Here is a 21,214-nt window from a genome sequence, read left to right as displayed (position 1 = left end):
CAAATTCGTGATTTTGGCTTTGTGCCCACGATATATGTAGAATTCAGGTAAATATTAAAGTGAGCTTAAAATTTTATTATTGATAAAGCCTGGTACGCTGCGAACTAAAGTTGGTGCGACATTCGCTTAAAATTTAGTACGCAGATCGGGAAAAAAACAAATTTTATCTCTACAATTTTAATCTCTAAAAAAACATTTTTTAATCCTGCGCAAAATTTTGAAGTTGGAGAAACAACCTAGGGTAAACTGCCCAATCATTGACACCTTAAGCGAATGTCGCACCAATTTTAGTTCGCAGTTTTTTCCGTATAGCATAAAACTATTATTAACACTTTTTTTTTGTAATTATCAATATCTCGCGTTTGCTAAGAATATACCATAAAAGGCGGGAAGAGTGAATTTTTAAACAAAAATAAAAATAGTAGCTGTACCTAAATGGTTTTTAAACTCAAGGTGAAAATCACATGGGGAGTGGCAACAATAGGGCAGTTTACCCTAAGTAATTATTGAACAGTATTTGTCCGCGCAAAATTAAATGGAGACTTTTTCTTTACAGCGGCTCCAAATATTTAAATTTTGCGCGTGAACTGCGTACTGCTTGGAAAAATATTCAAGACAAAATTTGTCCCGAGAAAAAATTTATATGAGAAATAAAATTTTTCCCGATCTCCCAACTAGCACAACAGCTTCTGTAAATTGAAATCTCGCAGGTTCTACTTTTTATACAGCCTGTATTGAGCTTGCTTCAGAATTTAAGTGCTTATAGAAGTACGGACTTGTTTAACAGCTTCTAATAAGTTGTTTAAATACTATTAAAGAAACTTAAACGAAGAAAGCTTGTTTTTCTTATAAGCCTGTTTAATGAATTTATAGAAGCTTTACAGAAATTACAAAGTTTTGTATTCGATTTTTGGTTTTGATATTAAATAATCTAGTTCGGACACTTTTTGGTTTTGACATTGAATAGCTCGGACATTTTTTTGCTATAGCCTGGTACGCTGCTCGCGCTAAATTTTAGCTCCCATACAAATTATCGAACATTTTTAGCCGAGATAAAATGGATCCCATACAAGTTATCGATAACTTGTATGGGAATTTTATCTCGGCTAAAATTTAGCGCGAGCAGCGTACCAGGCTTATTTGAACTGATTAAAGGCTTGGCCACACCGAAGGGTATGCGGTAGCGGTACGGGTAGAGGTAACGGTACTTGTATGAAAAAAATTCCAAACTGACATATCAACGTTCAGATGTGGAACTTTTTTCATACAAATATCGTTACCGCTTCCCGTACCGCTACCGCATACCCTCCGGTGTGGCCAAGCCTTAAGTTTTTGATTTCATTAATGAATATACTAGGATGGCCGAGTTATTAGAGTGGTGGACTACCACCAAGCAGATACGAAGTTCGATTCGGTGTGGTGAAAAAATTATATACTTTTAAAATTACTATTAACAGATATACTAAAAACTAATGGAATGTTATAATATCAGATAAATAATAAATAAATAAATAATTTTATTTTTTTGTGTAGCTTTAATTTTATAATGATTCTATGTATAATATAAAAATTTCGTTAGTCTATTTGAGATTGTAAACTCTAATTGATATTAAATAAATAAATGTTAAATGATCAAAAGATAAAATTCATGATTTAAAACCATTTAAAAAAGAATCCTTTTTTGTTTTTGTAGTTAACAAGCTCTTCCGAAGCTATCTGTCAAATCTCAAAGCTTCGGTAGAGCTTCGGTAAAGCTTCGTTTAAGATCCTTATAGAGGGTCAAAGTTGTATAACGTTCTCCTTTTGTAATACCTTAACCGAAGCTGAAATGTTAGTCAGCTATTGCATGAAGCCTCAAGAGGCGCGCCTCTTTTCAAACGTAATGGGTGCAAAAGAGAAAAAAGATGAAACAAAAAATTATCCGACCAGAGAGTCGTGGGTCGGAATTCTGAGACTCTTTTTTGACGTTTCTTTTTCCACTTTTCCTTTTTTCAACATTCTCTTTCATTTCTTTTTGCTTTTTGGTGCAATACAACAACAAATTTTAAATCAAAAGAGAAATGTCAAATTTGAGTCCTGGACTCAAGAGGCATCGTGTAATAGTACGCGCCTTACAGAATGATTATCAAAAGAAAATTAGAAAAAAGAGTCAAGCCTCTTGAGGCTTCATGTAATAGCTGACTTAGTTGGGCTGTGTACTAGGCTAGATGCCAATGATTGGGCAGTTTACCCTAGGTAATTTCTTCAACTTCAAACACTACTGATCGAGTAGATAAAAAATTTAGCTGTACTAGATTTCTGCTCATGGGTAGTCGAAAGACAGCCCTGTTGCTCCAAAACAATACTCTTTCTCAACTGATCCTAGCGCACACAAAACAATTCACGTTGACATTAAGAACTAAAATATTGAGTTTAGTTTTTTTTTCATCAGGTTTGTGCAAAAAGAAAAAGGGCGACGAAAAAAACGGAAAAAAAGGCGAAGGCTGTCCAAATCGAAAGACAAAACTACGATTGCGGTGCTTCATCTTTTTTCTATTCGATAAAAATATAAAAAATATCTTAATAAAAATATCAAATTTAATTCCAGTTGATATTCATTTGCTTGTGATTCAAATAAAATAATTCAAAATGGACAAAAGAAAATTGTCGTAAGTATTTACTATTTTTCTTGAAAAGAAAAATACACCAAAAAAAAATCTACCTTAACGAATTGATTTTCCCGAGAAGAAAACGAAAAACCCTTGTCGTGCTGTCGTAGCTACCTCCTACTTGCTGGTGTACTTACCTAAAAATTGAAGAATTAACCTGAAAGCAGCTGCTTCTTAAATTTCAATTCATTTCATACTCTTCCTAAATGCCCCGCTGCCAGATTGTGAAAAACTCCCTTCTTGTTGTTTTGTTCAAAAGTGTGTAGAAACTAAAATTATTATTAAAAGAGAATATGGCAGGTTATTGAAGCTATTGATTTTTCTACAAGAATGATGATGCAAAGATAAATTCAAGATTCGATGGAAAAAACTAAAGCTTTTCACAGATACTTTTTTTTTCTTTTTGCTTTAATAAAATTGTTAGGGATTGCTCTATTGCCGAAATGTAAAAATAACCTGGAAAATTCTTTCTTATCTTGAAGATTATGGATGGAAAACACGAAGAAGTTAGTAATGACGAGTAGCTTAACCTGTGAGTTTATAATCGTTTATGGAAAAGAGAGGATGAGACACGTTTTACAGTAATTCTCAAACATTGTTTTATTTATATTTTATCTACACATTTTTATTTTATAGGTACCTTGTATACATTATTATGACGAGGTGTTTGTTATTTTTTTTTTGCGTTGCAATTGGTCGTAGTAAAAAACCTGTCATAGTAATTTGCAAACGCTGCGCTGGTATATTTCGAAATCGTAAAAAAAGATTAGGTACTCTTCGAAAATAGAAAAAATTGATTTTTTCGGAATTCCAACATTCTTTGTGCATATTCAGGGCAAGCAAAAAACATTTCAAAATAGGTAGGTACTCTTTAGAAATTGATAATTTCAAAACTGTCAGAGTTGAAGATTCGTAGGTGCTTTTACACTCCTTTTCATCAGAATAGGTACACAACTTTCCAAATGTTCAGTTTTCGTTTCTTCCTTACTGTGTAGGAAAAATAATAGTTTTTTCATTGTCAAGTCATTTTTTAAGATGTTAGCAGTATCAAACGTGTGTTTATTTTCTTACTTTCTTTATGGAAAAGCATTTCATATCGAAAAACTGAGTTGTTTTGTATGTTTCATCAGAATAGGTACACAAAAAGAATGATGAAAAAGCGGTCCATGAAATGAATTTGAGCCAAAATCTTCTTAGGGCTAATTTTTGATATTCAGATAAACCTCAGTTAGAGCTTATGCCAAGGAATATAAGTTTTTTTTTGACATTTATTCTTCTGATAGTCTAACTGACGATTGAAAAATCAGGGCTTAAAAAAGTATTTTATTCATTATATTATTTGTATAGTGGCCTGCCTCTAGATTCATAAAAAAAATAACAAAACTGTTTATACATTGCATTGTTTAATCTCTCTATGGTCTTTGCAATCTTTCTGAAAAATTTGTTCTCTTGAAATTAATGATTATCAAATATTTACTCATTTTGTTTAAAATGACACCGATTTTGATATAGTTCCTTTTGTTTATAAAATTTCAGGAATTTGCAAAAACTAACATTGCAGCTAAATTTATCATCCACAATAACATACATATAAAAACACTCCCATATTGCGTTGATCTTAAAATCTATACTCAAAGCGGGTATAACGTTTAAGCTGAGTAAGGGAATAGTTTTTTTTTTCAAATTAACTCAAAAAAAATTTTTAAGATATACCTAGTTATAGAAAATAAATAAATACAAAATTTTCTACAAGTTTTACTTATGTACTAGCTGACCCGGCGGACTTCGTTCCCCCTTTTCCAAGTTTTATTTCCAATTTTTGATTTTGTAATGTGTTAACCTTTTCCCATTACACATAGGTACATACATACAATATTAAACAAAGCAAATCATTTGTTCGACAGCTATTACAAATTTTTATCGGAATTTATTCAACCAATAAAGGTTATATAATTCACAAATATACAAAAACTGGCTCTGGTTTCACTTCTTATTTTTTTTTTGCAAAAAGTGCCTAAATCGATGAATCCCGCCTGCCATTATAGAAAAATATGACTCATTCTCCCTTTCTTTTGTGAAACTGTTAATGATTTGTGTTTTGCACCAGTGCAGAGGCCTGGAATTCCAACACCAAGAACGATCTTTTTACTTTTTTTTTGTTTAAACAACCTGTTTTCTTATGACGTTATCACGTAAAATTATCGTCCGTAAACCGACTATACAAACAACCATTGTTTTTGTTTTGTTGACTTTCGTTTTAACTTCCAAAATTTTTATTTGCGGAATGTAGCATCCACTTTCAACGCTCATTTTTAATCCACTTTAAAAATAGTATTCTCTCTCTTACATATTTTGGTTTCATTGAAGTTTGTATTTGTTCGTTTCTAAACCGTTACCGTGTGAGTAATGTTGGAGCCAGTAACCGAAACAATAGCAATAGGATAAAATCTTAAAAAAAAAACGATTAAAAATGAAAAGATTTCGTCTTAATTCTATTCATACATACGTCGAAATATTTCTTTCTTAAAAAAAATAAATCATTTGATTTTTATGCGGAAATTGTATTAATGGTAGTTGAAACAACTTAAACAAATTTTAAGATGCAGTCATAAATTTAATTGAGATATACTGATGGTAAACAATTTTCTTTGCGGGACTAACATTTTAAAGAGTTAATTCATGTTTGTTTTTATTACCCTTGAATATGAGCGATTTTGAACCCCAAATATTGAATTTGCTTATAACTTGACAACATACCAGGTCCAACTATAAAACAAAACCTGTCTCGAACGAACCTTATCACACACACACACACACACACAAAATTTCATAAAAATCTATATCTACTGCCATTCGGACTTCAAATATGGAATTTAACTATAACTTGACAACAGCGACACCTACTGGGTCCATACCACACACACAAAATTTCACAAAAATCTGTCCAGTCTGGTCAAAATATGCAATTTTTCTAAAACTCGACAAAAGCGCCACCTACCGGGTCCAATTATAAAAAAAAACCTGTCTCGGACAGACCTTATCACATAAACAAAATTTCACAAAAAATCTGTTCAGTCGTTCGTTCAAAATATGAAATTTTTCTATAACTCGACATCAGCGCCACCTACCGGGTCCAATTATGAAACAAAACCTGTCTCGGATGGACCTTATCACATCCACCAAATTTCAGAAAAATCTCTCCAGGGGGCCAATTCTGGTTCTGTGAATAAGTGAAACGAAAAGCTTTTCACTTGTTCACTCATTTTATTCTCGTTCTGTGAAAAAATGAAAACAAACATCAAAAATATTCATATAAATATATATTTTTTTCACTAAATTATTTGTGATATCATAGGATGAGAATCGTTTTTCGTTTCAAATGAATCGAAAAAGTGAAAAGAGTGTTTGAAAGCTAAAATGAAAAAGTTTTTTTTTTCGATTCACGTTTTCACAGAACCAAATTGGCCCCCAGTCTGGTCAAAATATGAAATTTTCCTAACTCGACAACAGCGCCACCTACCGGGTCCAATTATAAAAAAACCTGTCTCGGACGGACCTTATCACATAAACAAAATTTCACAAAAATCTGTTCAGTCGTTCGTTCAAAATATGAAATTATCCTAAAACTCGACAACAGCGCCACCTACCGGGTCCAATTTTGAAACAAAACCCGTCTCGGATAGACTTTATCACATACACAACATTTCATACAAATCTGCCCAGTCTTTCGTTCAAAATATGCAATTTTCCTAAAATTCGACAACAGCGCCACCTGGCGGGTCCAATTATAAAAAAAAAACTGTCTCGGACGGACCTTATCACATAAACAAAATTTCACAAAAATCTGTTCAGTCGTTCGTTCAAAATATGAAATTATCCTAAAACTCGACAACAGCACCACCTACCGGGTCCAATTATAAAAAAAAACTTGTCTCGGACGTACCTTATCACATAAACAAAATTTCACAAAAATCTGTCCAGTCGTTCGTTCAAAATATACAATTTTCCTAAAACTCGACAACAGCGCCACCTACCGGGTCCAATTATAAAACAATCCTGTCTCGGATGGACTTTATCACATACACAAAATTTCACAAAAATCTGTCCAGTCGTTCGTTCAGAATAAGCAATTTTCCTACAACTCGACAACAGCGCCACCTACTGGGTCCAATTATGAAACAAAACCTGTCTCTGATGGACCTTATCACACCCACCAAATTTCAGAAAAATCTGTCCAGTCGTTTAGAAGGAGTAGGCTCACAAACAAACGCACAGGAGAATTATATATATAAGATGTATGTATGTATATCATTTTTGTCAGAAATCAAAAATGGCCGAGTTATTCATTAAAACTTGTTTTTCCTGGTTTTGAGCTCTCAGTGATCCCCTCTACAGTCCTATGAAAAAAAAAAATTGCACGGTCTAATTTTTTCCATTTAAAATGTATAACTAGGTAACAGTTGCTTCCCTTCAACTATGAAGTGGGGCTCAGAATTGGTTCTCCTTTTGCAGAATGTAAAACTGATAGTTTAACTAATCAAAAACATCAAAATTAAATGTTATTTGATCCAAAAATACCAAGAAATACCACTCAACTTTCTGTGTGATATAGGATTTCAAAAACTTTAATCGCATATATATTTTTGTTCCTGGTTTAGTGATGGTGTCTTTTCAAAATTTAGCCATTTAAGATGATTGAGACTTCTATTTACTATCCCGTAATTACAAATGACAACTGTATTACCTTTTTTTTTGTTGTCGTTTATCCACCAAAACTGGTAGATGATGTAGAAATTTACTCGTCTAAGAGTGTTTTTTGCAGTTTTTTTACCACCTTCATGGTTTTTTACCACCGAAATGTTTGTATCTGAATTAAGGATAGAGAACATTCACACTTCGTAATTTTTTTATGCCTGGTGGATCCTTCATTCTTAATTGTATTTATTAATGTGTTTTCGCCAAAACTTAGCGATTGTAGCCCACCCATGTTTTTCAAAATGGTAGTATGGTTATTAAATTATATATATATGTTCGGTAAATTTTACCGAAATCCATAAAAACATTATAGATAACAAGAATGTACCTATTCAGATGAAGAAAACAAAAATTAATTTTATGGTCCATTTTGAAATAATCTTAGCCGTCGCTTTTCCTAACATCTTAAACTATCAAAAAACAATAAAACCTAATTTGTTCACGCACAACTATTAGGACAAACGATTAATGAACATTTAAAAAGTTGTGTACCTATTCTGATGAAAAGGAATGTAGATTTTAAAGAGTAGTCATTCATTCAGGGTTTTTGAAGCTTACTAAAGTTGGTTTAGCAGAAAAATACATTTATGTTTGTAACTCGATTCTATTTTCTTATTGTAGTTACCTGGTTCTAAAAGAACATTAGTATACCTTAGACCTTGAGCTTGAACATATTTTTTGCGTGAGTTGTACATTGCGAGATGTTGAATATGTTCGCTTGTTTGCATGTATTGGGGCGTTGCCTAAAGGAATTTTAATTGCAATGTAGTTTCTTGAATATTTAACTATTTTTGGCACTGCAATAAATCTTCCCTGGGATAACTCTGTTTTCTGTTGGCAAGGCACACTCGAAAACTCATACTCTGTCGGATACAGATTATTTGTCAGAAAAGCAAAAATCTACTGCAGCATTAATCATACTTTAAACAAAACTGCATGTTTTTTTGCCCAAAACACTCAAGCGGACGAACATATTGATTCATACCTGTAGTATCTGAAGAAATTATGCTGTTACTAATGATAACTAACAGTAGAAATCTAAAAATATTTTGTGTCACTTATGAAAAATTAAAATTACTTTTTATTTAGCTATAATTGAATAAGGTCGTATTTGAACAGAACTGAAAATAACAAAAAAAAAATCAACTTTGAGCTCATAAGTTAACCAATTTGAGTGGAAGACACAGTACAAAAGCTTTTAACCTTCATTTCACATCCTAGCACTTCCAATGTGCTAAATATATCCAAAGTGATGTCAACAGCACATGTTGATTGCATACCAAGCTGCAAGAAAAGTGACTTCTGTAGACTAAGTATTTAAGATCCCACCCTTTATCTTTAAATGAGTACATACATAATTGGAAACAAAGTTTTCATACTAAGGAACAAAACATTGATTTGGTTTGATACCTGTATTCTATGTTTCCTTTTGTCAATTACCTACTGATAAAGCCCAACAAAGACGATAAAACTCTTGCTAAACAAATTCAAGGAAGACATTTTTAATAACTCAGCCCCAATTCATTCACACTCCATTAAATTTAAAGTCGCTATTTAAATTTAATTTTAAAATTTCTTAGCGATTTGACAGTTTTCTTCATTTTTAATGGCGATAAATACATACATAATCAAAGAGTGAATAAATTCGGTCTAAAAGACATTTTTTGGTTCAGGTATCAGTTTGATATGATATACACCTTTCTGAAAATACATAGTATAAAATAATAAAAGATCTGGGACAAAATAAGAGAAAGTACGTTAACGAATTAACGCTTTCTTGATAATTCACATCTAATATATGCATGTGAAGAACACCAGCGTCATTTAATTAATGGAATCAACTGTCCCTGGACTCTATAAAATTCACTTTAAAAGAACGGATAGCTTCTTCAAACTCTATAGCAAAGTCCAACTTAACTGAAAAGCACATAAACCAACACCCAACTTTCAAATTAACATTCCATGCATGAAAATGCTTGGCCCTAGGGGCTGGAAAGAGACATAAAAATAAAAAGTTTCCATCTCAACTAAACCAATTGATTAAGTAACAACAGAAAAACCCTCTAGTATTTCTGGCCATAGGTTGTCATAATTTATAAATGCCTCTAATTAACTTGAATATCAGAAAATTAATTAAAGATTTTACTATAAATACAATACAAATCATATTCATATCATATACATAGAAGTCATAGTCCCCAGTGTATTATCAAAACCATCTGTCAGCCCCATTAACCTAACCTTACTTTAGCCACCAATTTGTTGCCTACATATTTTTTATACTTATTTTATTTGTTTAGCACTTCTGGTGATTCACTCTATGAAATATTGGGACTTCCCAAGACAGCTACAGCTGACGAAATCAAGAAGACTTATAGAAAACTTGCACTTAAGTACCATCCGGATAAGAACCCAGATAATGTAGATGCATCGGATAAGGTCTGTGTTTATTTATTTTATTCTTATAACCAAAGTATCAATTCCAATTTTTTATGTTATATTTGGTTGTGCTTATAGTTTAAGGAAGTCAACAGGGCGCATTCAATTTTAAGTGATTTGACAAAAAGAAATATTTACGACAATTATGGTTCATTGGGATTATACATTGCCGAACAATTCGGTGAAGAGAATGTAAATGCATACTTTGTTGTTACATCACCAGCAGTGAAAGTAAGTTTAATTTTTCTGTCTAAAAAATAAAATGTTTACTTAATCTATTAAAATGCATTTAAACATCTGTTTTTTGTTTTCTTGTCTAGACTATCGTCATTTGTTGCGCCATATTGTCTGGATGCTGCTGTTGTTGTTGTTGCTGCTGTTGTTTCTGCTGTAACTTCTGCTGTGGCAAATACAAGCCACCAGCAAACGAAGCCACTGGTGATTACCAGCATTTGAACGTAAGTATATTCAATAAAATAATTTATCCACGAAGAGGTGTAACTTGCAATGCTTTCTTTAGTACAATTTCTACTGCAAGTTTTGCATTCATAATACCTACAAAGCATTTTCATAATAATTTAAAGCTTTTGCGATACTAACAAACAGTTCATTTAATATAGGAACTTCTTAGACATTAAGTTTTCTTCATTTTTAACAATAATTAATTAATCATTTTATAAAAATTAAAATCGCTCTACATTAATTGTAAACCTTTGATAGCAATACAAATAATTATTATGTACACCTTTTCGTGAGAAACTTAAATTGCTGCAAAAAAAGAAATTCAAAAAAGCACAGTTTAATATATTGATCGATGATGATGATGATTTTTGTGAAGCTATTACACTTGATTGGAAAACATACACATATTGATATTAATTTTGCATGTAATTTTTGTGATAGTATTAATTATTATTAATCTTATGTTAGTTCTTAGATGTGTTACTAACCCAAAACAAAAATAACAATCGAGGTAAGTTCTGTATGAGTGTATACATTTTATGTAAAAACTAGTGGGATGTAGAGAGATGAGGTTGAACCTAACCAATTAATTTTTTGTTCAGGTAACTAATGTAAAACATTTTGTTATTTGTTTGACTAAAACTATTATACTATAAATCAAGTCTATATAAAAGAAATTTACATCAACCAGCTGTAAAAACTTAAAAGACAAAAATCAATATAAAAAACTTGCATCAGCAATGAAGAGATTTTTGTTCTCTTTGGTTAATACTCTCATTTTTAAATGGATTCAGAGACTTTCATTCTCCTTTGATTTAAATTATTTATTATGCTCTCCTGTATAAGCTCCCAGAAGCTTTTGAATTCTATTTGAACAGGAAATTAAAATATATTTTCAGCTTCAGAGTTAAAAATTAAAATGGTTGATATAAAAGAACAAATATTTTTATTATAGAAATAATTGATTTATGCTAAGTAGTAATTTATTGTGCAGTATTAATGTTTGTACAGAGAACTGTGCTTTCTCTTTGAACTCCTCCTCTATTCATGTAAAGGGAGGGTGAATTTCCTTAAATTCATATTAATTATCCATAGAAATATTAAGGTGCACATGCACCTCACTTTTTCTTGAACAGAGATTAAGAAGATGTATATTTCGTTATAATAACCTTTCGCAAACGGATGGGCCCTCATTATTTATTTTTGTTAAACGTCTTCCTCTTTGACATTTTTCAATTTTCAAGTAAGGAATTTTTAATTTGTGATAAATGCACACGAAGAAGCATGGTCTTTTGACATTTGCAGCCATTCCTGTTTGGAGCAGGTAATGGTTTGCAAGATAGAGGTGACAAAAAATTATCTGGCGAATCCAGCTAAGTGGAAATGCAAATTCTCATGACAAAAATACTCTTTGTCTTTGTTAGTTCCTTGCAGGAGCCAAAAGCTGGATGTGAATCCAAAACCTCCGACGGATGTAATTGTTAATCGTGCAACAGTTGTGCAATATTAACAATAGTAAACATCTGGTCAACGCTTGTATATTTTACTCTAGTATACTCACCTAGTATCTTCCAAGTAGTTCTTCCTGAATGGAGGGAGTGAGGATTACAAAAATTCTCCCGCTACCACCTATATTATTAGTACATTGATGGAGATATTCCTTCTTTGATCATGTGTAGTTGTTGTGCATAAAAGAGTTCCGCAATCCCATATTTTTAAGTTTCAAAAGATTAAGCCCCTTAGCCATGTCAAGGATTACTCCATGGAAGGAAAACAATTTATTGAAAAGATTACCTTATTTTGTTGTGAATTTTCTTTTTAGGTTTAAATAGCCTAAGAGCCCGCAGCTAATTTTGGTAGTGTAGGTATAACCAAAATAAGAGTAGGTACGCAATTTCATAGGTTAAACAACCCAAGTTTTCTTACTAATTTGAGTAGGCTAAATTGACATTCAGCCCTATTTTGAATGAAATTTCCCGGGAAAATGTGTTTGGGAGAAAGACTCCCAATCGAAATTCCAAGAATATAATTGATTTTCTGTTTTAATTTTGTTCCCTTGTCGTTTATAATGATGAAAAAGCTTTTTGATTGGGTGCCTTTCTCCCGAACGCATTTACCCGGGCGTTTTTTTACATTCTGAATATAGAACTGATGATCTGTCACTGTCCCTAAGCCTGAATATTTCATGAGATAAACTAGAACTCAATATAAAGCTTTTTAAGTACCAAAATTTAGTCGCCTTATTGATCAAGATTGATTGGCTAGTGAAAATAATAGAGCATTAGTTCCTCTATTTCGAATGCAAAATAGTGTGAATTTAGCCTACTAATAATAATTTTAAAACTCACACTTCTAAACCCCCTGAAAACAATATAAATCTGCTATTTAAAGCTGTCCGACTTTTGAACTTTTTATTAGAACGCTTAAGACTATAAAAATGCGTACTCACTCGCAAAATTGGATGCGAGTCTAAGACTTCACTTAGACTAAAGTAAATTTATATTACGTTTAATTATCTTATTAAATTTCTATTTTTTGAAGTTGACTAAATTTTATGTAATATTTTAATTTTTTAAAGTAGCGCACTAATTTTACTATTTTGTATCTCAAAGCATAGTACTCAGATCCCATACACAAATTTCTCAGCTAAATTTTATCAAACCATTTTGCCTGAGGTGTACCAGCTAAAAATTCATATTTTAGTTTAATCGCATACATTACTCTTAATACATAGAATTAAAAAAAAAACGTACAATTAGGAAATATTGTAAAATAGGTACTAAAAATATATAAATGTATGTATTTATTATTCAATATGAATATGATGAGTACAGCCATCAAATCAATATCAACAATTTACTTTACCATATTTCAAAACTTAAATCTGGCAACCTGCTTACCTTTTTAAATGTAATATACACCTCATCCAACTACTTTTATTACATATTATGGGTAATTGTATAGTTTTTCTGAGTTATTTTTGTTTTTTTTTTTTTGTTTTTTGTTTGATTCTCTTGATCACTTTTTTATATTTCTTTCTTTAATTTTCTTTATATAGACAACTTCTTCTTGTTTTTTTTTTTTTAATTTATTTCTGTATTTCTATATCCTTCACGAAAATCATCAAACTCTCAATTGAATATAACCATTCCATGACCTTTTTTGAGCTTAAGTTTTACTTTTTTTTTGTAATTTCTTTCTTTGTTGATTTAATATTCATCATCATTCCAATGCGAATATAAATGTATTATTCGTATATTAGCGAGACGGTGGCAATGCTAGTAGAGAGGGCCAACCAGAGCAACGACATCGAATGCAAGGAAGATTGGTAAGTCAATAAAATGATAGTCAGTGTCTAAATTGTCAAAAAAAATCGAGAAAAGTTATTGAAATCTAACACAAAACTATTGTTTACCTTTACTCTACATACATTACATTATTCTCAAATTATATATTAACATGTGTCAACACCTGGTATCATTAATGTGAAGTTCTGTTTTGCATGTATTTTGCATCAGGCTAATCTAATCCAATATAAAATAAAAAATTGTGCTTACTCATCGTTGATATGATGTTGCCATCACAATTAAGTAATAATGCATTTATTTGGTTTATTTTAAGGAGGATGGAAACGATTTTGAGGATCTTAATACACCTGCAGGCTCAGCACCTGTGACATCACAACCAACTGCTGGACAAGCAGCAGGTGCTGGCATGCCTGTTTTCGCTATGCCACCACCATCATCACAGCAACCAAATCCTACAAATCCATTCACAGGAGGGGCAACAGAAAATACTTCGCTCAATTCATCCGAACAGCCAACATACACGCCAGGTATACACTAATTTTACCAAACACATTTAATTGGTTTCCATTATAAATGTATGTATCTAATAAAATCAATTTACCCTTCCCGGTATTTAAATATGCACCTCTAAAGGAATATAGTTGTATTAATAATTTATGTTTGTTTATATACAAAAAATTCAAATTCCATATTATGAAACTATTGTTAAGAAGATGATAATGATAAACGAATTAAATTTCCCAATACCTTTTTTTCTAGATATATTTAACCAAAAATACTAAAATCATACCAAATATGATTTACCGAAAAAAAATAAGAACAATACAAAATTATACATAATAAAAAACAAAAAAAAAAACAAAATACAGAAATGCAAAAAAAAAAATAGCTGAAAAAAAACAGCAGCAATGCAAATAAAATAATCAAACACGAGCGGATCGACGCATGCATCTAGATAATTTTTCATGACTCGATGCACGAGTAAATGGAAAAGACGGCAGTGAAACAGGCGTTGCGCGAATAATTAATTATAAATTGTACGATTAAAACAATAAGATTATAATAATAATATTCATTCATTAAAGACTACATAATTTTGACACTGTTGTTAGTAATTACATGCTTAGATAGTAATGAACTGTGAATCCTTGAAACTATACGTTTTTATCAAAGTATATACATAAATGTATTTTTAAAAATGTATTTCCAATATTCTTCAGTAAATAATATAATATCGTATTTTGAACCTTGTAATGTTTTATTTTTTTTACTATTATTATAAAACAATTAACAATAAGTGGCAACCTATACTAAACACGCTTTGTGCTTTGAAATTGGCTTGTAAGTCCACAATAACCAGTTGGAAGTTGGATGGTTCCGTTTTGAATATAATTATATGTTGTTGAATTAAAAAAAAATCTATTGAATGTTTAAACAAAAAATAAATAAATTATTTTCTCGTGCGCAACCAATGTTTGTCCTTTTTACATTAAATTATTATAAAATAATGTCCGTTCTCAACAATTATTAATTATTAAAAATAAGTACTTCGCATCGTTTGCTTTTATTTTCATATTTGTAAAAAATAAAAATTATTAATCTATGGGTACATGTAACATCGTACGCATATTTCATAATTTAATGGATATATCTTTTTTTATATAATATGATGGTCACTTTAACGTGTTAATATCTTTTTAGTAAAAATAAAATAAATATAATTATTCCACTATAAAATTAAATTCCATAAAGTGGGAACCGAAAATGTTTTATCTTTCTTTGATTAATAAAAAAATATAATCTTAATTAAACAAAAAAACAATATTTACATATATATTATATGTTAATCACTCGTGTTATTAACAAAAATATGATCACTATGTAAAACAATGGCAGCAAATAATGGCTGTATGTATTTGAACAACAAAATTATCCCATTGATGAAAATTGTAAAAACAAGATGAATTATGTATGTGTAGTATAATTTAAAATTAAAATCAATATAAAATAAAAGAAAAATTAGTCTTTCTATTTAATTCATCAATCATCACATTAAGGTCCTCACGTGACAAATAAAATTCCGAAAAATAAAGCAGTTAGGAAAACCACAGGTCTTCCGCTCCGCATTCTGGCACGATTGGCGTGGTAAATCGTATTGTTCATTTCATAGAGCTAAAAGATGATATTAATATGAATGTCAAATTAAAGGTAAATTCAGAAGATTTCCGGGTTAGTGATTGTCAGTATCGTAATGCAACCTGCTTTAGGACAAAAAGCCATTCAGGTAAAAGAATCAAGAGGTACGCTCTGCCCCTTTGTACTTATCGAGTTAAATGAAGAAGAAGGCAATGCAGCTTTATTTTGAAAACCAGAGGTCTTCCGAGTAAAAAATTAGACGTTTGCTCGTTTGGAGCAGGCTTGTAGGTGAAATGCCAAGCTTTGATCCGACACTCTAAATTTTGAAAGAAGACGTTACTATCTTTATTTCGACATCATTGATCCTTTGGCTGAACTCATTAATGCATCAAAAATATATTTTTGATGTAAACGTGATGCTTTGTTGGTAAGGTAGTGTTTTCTTTCCATATAAAAAAGTTGTGATGCAAAAGCAGTGAAGCGTTTATGAATTCAATATTTTTTTTTGCCAAGCCTTTTCCCGGAAAACCTTCGCATTGGGGAAAAAGATGTTTATGTCTTTAATTTGACATGAATATTTCTTATCTTTTAACTCTATAAGATGCAGAATGAATTTTACCACACAATCGTGGTTTTTGTAACTACTTTCACTTCCAATTTGAAATTTTTTTTTAGCTTGATGAGTAAAGCGTTTCTGCAGTGGCCACCTTGTCCATAAGCTTTACCCCCTGAATACAATGGTGTAGCTGTGGCTGTAGCTTGTAGCGCAAGTTGAAGAATTCTCAAAGCCAGAACTATAATTGGCGGATGGAGTCGGAAGCTACTGTCAATTGTTGTTGTTTTCCATAAGTTTTCATCCGACGAGTGCGCTCGCAACCGCACTCGACGTATGAAAACTTATGGAAAACAACAACAATTGACATTAGCATCTGACTCCATCCGCCAATTATAGTTCTGGCTCAACTTTTTGCTCTGCTGCCGCCAACTTTTGTAGGGTTTTCCCTCAGTAAAATTTTGACAGTACTACAGGCTACAGCCACAGCTACACCATTGTATTCAGCCAGTTGAACTGCTAAGCTTAGAGTAAGTCAGTACGTTAAGTCTGCAAGTAACAGTAGGCCTATTCCAAAAAAAAGTTGTTTGAGTGTTTTGTACCTTGAAAAAAGTGATTTGTGATTTTGTTTTGAACCAGCATCGTCTTAGTTCATTTTGTTATAAATAAGTTTAATGTTTTTTTTTCCATTCACTTACAATTTACCACCCAAACACCGATAGCTCTAAAAAATTTTATTTTGAAAATGGCGTCTTCAACATTCGCCGCGCTTCTTTCATTTTGGTATTCTCAAAAGTCATAACCTTGTGAATAGATTTGAAGGAATGTGCCTCAAGTTTCATTACTTATTCAACAATATTTGCCTTTTTTTAAATTAATCTCATGCGGTTACTAAAACATGTGAAGAACATTTCTAAGAGATCACTGTGGCGTATGAGTGTCATTTTTTCTCTGTAGAACTAATTTTAATTCAAAAAGCTTTTTTTTTAATTTTAGACCCTTCTTGCGAGTGTCTTTTGTCTATCGATAGACGACTTTTATCGAATGTTGATCATCGAAAATGGATTTAGGTATTTTGAATCTCTATTGAGAACAATATTTTTTTATTTTTCGTTCGTTTCCAATTTTCCTATCGACTCAAATCAAGTTCATAACTCGCAATATCAAATATATTTGTCGACAGAGATATATAATACCAAAACAGATATTTATCGATTCGATTGACTTTTATTGCATCTCGCAATAAGGGACAGTTTATATTTAAACTTTCTGTTTGACTTTTAGGTCTCTTCACAAGAGACTACATAAATTCCACCAAAACATTATTATCGGAGAACCAATTCGAAGTTTAATTTTGTTTAACTTTCACCTCTGCTATTGTCTTAACTATTTTGTTTTAATTTTGTTTAACTTTCTATATTATATCTGTTCATCAAATTATGGGTTGTCCTTGTCAGTTTTAACTGAAAGATTAAAAAAATTCCGTATTGGACAAATTTCCAACCATATTGTGATTGAGAAAATTAAAGTCGAGCTTGAAAGTGCATTGTATCCGAATTAAGTGCTGTAGCAGGGCGTTCCAGGATACGGACGGCATAGTTAACTCGTCACCTAACTGCCAATTCACTAACGGCGGCGGTTCATCTTACCTGCCTGAGATGTTCATGGACAGAACATGCACGCCAGTTAAAGGCTATTTCGGAGAAAAGTCATTACGATGACTGTCATCTCTGTATATAAATTTTTGACACGCAAAATTGGTTAAGATGGTGCTTTGATGCTAGTGCAGGTGATTACTAGGTGATTACCTTTTAATGAATCATAATTTTGTCAACTTTAATTAGTAAATTTTCGAATTTCGTTAATAACTACGGGTAGCGAGGAAACAATAATGCAATGGTTTTTTTATGTTTTTGATCTATGTTAAAAGGTCCAAGATATTAAATGAGATCAAAAAATTTCAGAAAAACAACTCTTACCGTGGCACACAGGGAGGTATTCAACTCCAAAACCCGCTCATATAACTTTTTTGCAAAATGTGGAGTTGAGAAGTGATTTTTTGTTTGGCTATTCTATACCCACGGAATAATGCCCCATAATTTTTTACTTGCGATATAGGTACTATAGGGCAAGTTTAGGATTCGTAAAAAAAATCGAACTCGAGATAACAATTTTACATGACATTACGATGATGGAGAATGCCAAAAAAGTGGGTCCGGCAATTCTGTCTGTCTGTCTGTCTGTCTGTCTGTCTGTCTGTCTGTCCGTCTGTCTCTATCTGGAGCTGCAGCCTAAACGAGTGAAGTGATTTTCTTCAAACTTGGTAGTTAGCAGTTTTTGGTGATTCCCTAGAGGGGAAATTGAAATTTTTTTTTTATGACCAAAACTAACGGTACCTGCCATATAACGGAAATAGAAAAGTTAATTTTTTTCAAAAACGGCTCTAACGATTTTGATTAAAATTTTTGTGTGTAATACTACACATAAGGGCCAACTTTTTAAATAAAAAAAATATTTTTTGTACCGTTATTAACGGTACCTGTCATAGAACGGTTTTTTTCGTTTCTGAATATCTCGTACAAAATTAACCCGATTTAAATGAAAATTTTTATACAAAAGTGTGTAAGTAAAGATAATATTAAAATTTTAGAAAATTTTCAAAAAACGCATTTTTGGTTTTTTAAAAAATATTTCAAATTTTTTTTTTGAAAAATCAATTTTTTGAAAACGGATCAATGAAAAATTTTAAAATTTAGTTTTTATGTGTAAATTAATTATTTCTTCAAAATGGCATACCAACTTTTTTTTTGAAAAATGTTAAAAAAATTGTATATATAAAAAATTATTTTTTTAAAAAACGGCTCCTACAATTTTCAAAATTTTTTTTCTAAAAATACCTTTTTATACGAGAAATAAAATGGCATATTTGTTTTTTTTTTTTAAGATATTTTAAAACGGAGTTTTATTAATTATAAAAACAGATTTAATTTTTTTATACTACTTATGAAATTTCTTCAAAATATCGAATTTTAAATTTCTTGAATAAAAAGCTTTAACATTATAGTTACTTTAAGCATAAGAGCAAGTACGTACGACCCCAGTCGTGCAATTTATTTTTTTATGCATGCACTTAGCCACAGCATCAGTTGAAAGTCATTGATTGTAATCCTTTAATGGGGTTCATTTGTTTTGTGTGAAAAATTACATCGGCAGTAATTAATTTTTTTTTGTTTCTATTGTTTTACATAAAATTTTTGTTTTGGAAGTTTCAGTTGCATGTGTGTACTTTATTTAAAAAATATATTTGTTGTACTTGAAGCTTTAATTTATTGTTAAATTAATTTATTTTAAATGTATGTACGTAAAAAGACAGTTATTTTTTTAATTTCTACTTTTTCAATGGACCTTTTGTTATATCATTCGGTGTTATTCGGTAACATTGGTATCATATACTGTATTATCTTCCCATAAACATGGTAAAATTGTCTTCTTCGAGACAAATGCAAAGGGTACTTTTGCTAACAAAGTTTTTGATGAAAGAATGGCATTTCCAAATTCAGACTTTTTGGAGTCAATCCCCGATTTAAAGTAAATTCTTCAAAATGCGTCTTTTTTTTAGTGCATTTTTTTAATTTTTTGTCCATTTTTGGTAAATTTTGAATAGTATAATTGTATAATTATATTTTTGTGTTTTCATAATTGGTAATTTTTAGTTTCCCGTGATAAATTCAGTTCTCCAAAGATTTCTTAACAGACACACCGAAATTATGACTTGCAACAGAAGATGCACTAATTTCAATGTTAAGTTCCGCCGTTTTGCCCAATTTTTTTACAAATCGGGACCTTAACAAGTCTGTCAGTTTTATACGTGCTTGAAACACGTAAAATGCATAACTTTACCTTACCAACGTTGAAAAAGAACGTTTGTCAAAATATTTTTTTCCCTCAAAAATTAGTACTTTTTATACAAAAAATGCAGCCTCGAAGCATAATACCAACTATGTGACTGACATTGACCATCTGGCGATTCACCATAATATACATAGGGGAAGGTGGCCTAAAATGGCCCCCCTAAGGAAAATGTCCTATATCTCGAAAAACAGTAGCATTCAAACTTAAATGCTATATACTTTTCAAAGTTTAATATATTACTCTCACATTTTTTTCATTTGCGAGTTGAAAAAGTTCCAAAAAGTATTTAATTTTTTTAATTTTCAAGACGTCTACAAATTTCACTGAACAAATTTACCCGGGTAAAATGGCACACTGTCCCAACATACGTGATTTTAAATGCAAAATTGAGTCAAAGGTCTTCTTTTCCATTTTTTTGGAACAAGTGGTGCTTAATCCCAGCAGATCTTTCATCGAGTCATTCAAAACCCAGTTCATGTTGGTTGCTCGTCTCGTTTTTGTAGTTTTTGCAACTTTGAGTGTTTTGGATGCTTTTTTCCAGGTTTTTGACGGAATCAAGGGCTTTCCTCAGTCCAGGACTTCCTCTCTGTACATCGTTCATAAATAGCAACTATTTTCACTTAAAAAAATGAAAATGTGAACAAAAAATTTAAAATGACATGTGAAATAGGTATGCCATTTTACCCGAGAACTAAGTAGGCCATTTTGCCCATTTTGAGTTTTTTTCAATTTAATTTTTACACCAAAAAATTTAAAATCGTTTTAAACCAACTTATTTCAGTAAATTAATAAGAAATACTTCATGCGTACACACATTAACTTCTTTTTCCAAAATACAATGTTTTTTATACTTTTTTTTTGCAAAAAAAATTTCACAAAATTTTAACGAGTGTACTTTTTGATGTGGATAGAGACAGTTTGACCTGTCAAATTTCAAATAATGGCTTGAAGTTCCTGAAATTTCGTATATGTTGGTTTTGCCAGATAAACTAAAGAATCGC

The 21,214-nt window shown here is 31.2% G+C and overlaps 1 protein-coding gene across 4 annotated transcripts; it reads left to right on the top strand.

The window, feature by feature from the left end:
- The first annotated feature begins 2,395 nt into the window (after positions 1–2,395).
- Positions 2,396–15,631, top strand: LOC129918275 (dnaJ homolog subfamily C member 5 homolog). Of its 4 annotated transcripts, XM_055998728.1 has the most exons (8): positions 2,396–2,516; positions 2,588–2,648; positions 9,704–9,842; positions 9,921–10,073; positions 10,163–10,300; positions 13,567–13,632; positions 13,926–14,139; positions 14,372–15,631. In XM_055998728.1, exons 2-8 carry the CDS (start codon positions 2,629–2,631, stop codon positions 14,392–14,394), a joined length of 753 nt encoding a protein of 250 aa, XP_055854703.1. In that variant the 5' UTR covers positions 2,396–2,516; positions 2,588–2,628; the 3' UTR covers positions 14,395–15,631. The 4 variants fall into 4 exon arrangements, with proteins under 4 accessions (XP_055854703.1, XP_055854704.1, XP_055854705.1 ...); XM_055998729.1 differs by lacking the exon at positions 14,372–15,631 and adding an exon at positions 14,246–14,268 and having other exon boundaries at positions 2,433–2,648; XM_055998727.1 differs by having other exon boundaries at positions 2,434–2,648.
- The last annotated feature ends 5,583 nt before the right edge of the window (positions 15,632–21,214 follow it).

This window comes from Episyrphus balteatus, chromosome 4 (assembly GCF_945859705.1).
Source record: "Episyrphus balteatus chromosome 4, idEpiBalt1.1, whole genome shotgun sequence".
NCBI lineage: Eukaryota > Metazoa > Arthropoda > Insecta > Diptera > Syrphidae > Episyrphus > Episyrphus balteatus.
Note: the sequence above shows the minus strand (reverse complement) of the source record. Positions and strands in the feature narration are given on the sequence as shown.

What these genes read in the sequence shown, in the direction of transcription:
- LOC129918275 (XM_055998728.1), top strand. Translation starts at nt 2,629, where the DNA reads ATGGACAAAAGAAAATTGTC. An exon ending in ATGTAGATGCATCGGATAAG is followed by an intron (nt 9,843 to 9,920) that starts GTCTGTGTTTAT and finishes TTGTGCTTATAG; the next exon opens with TTTAAGGAAGTCAACAGGGC. An exon ending in GTGATTACCAGCATTTGAAC is followed by an intron (nt 10,301 to 13,566) that starts GTAAGTATATTC and finishes TTCGTATATTAG; the next exon opens with CGAGACGGTGGCAATGCTAG.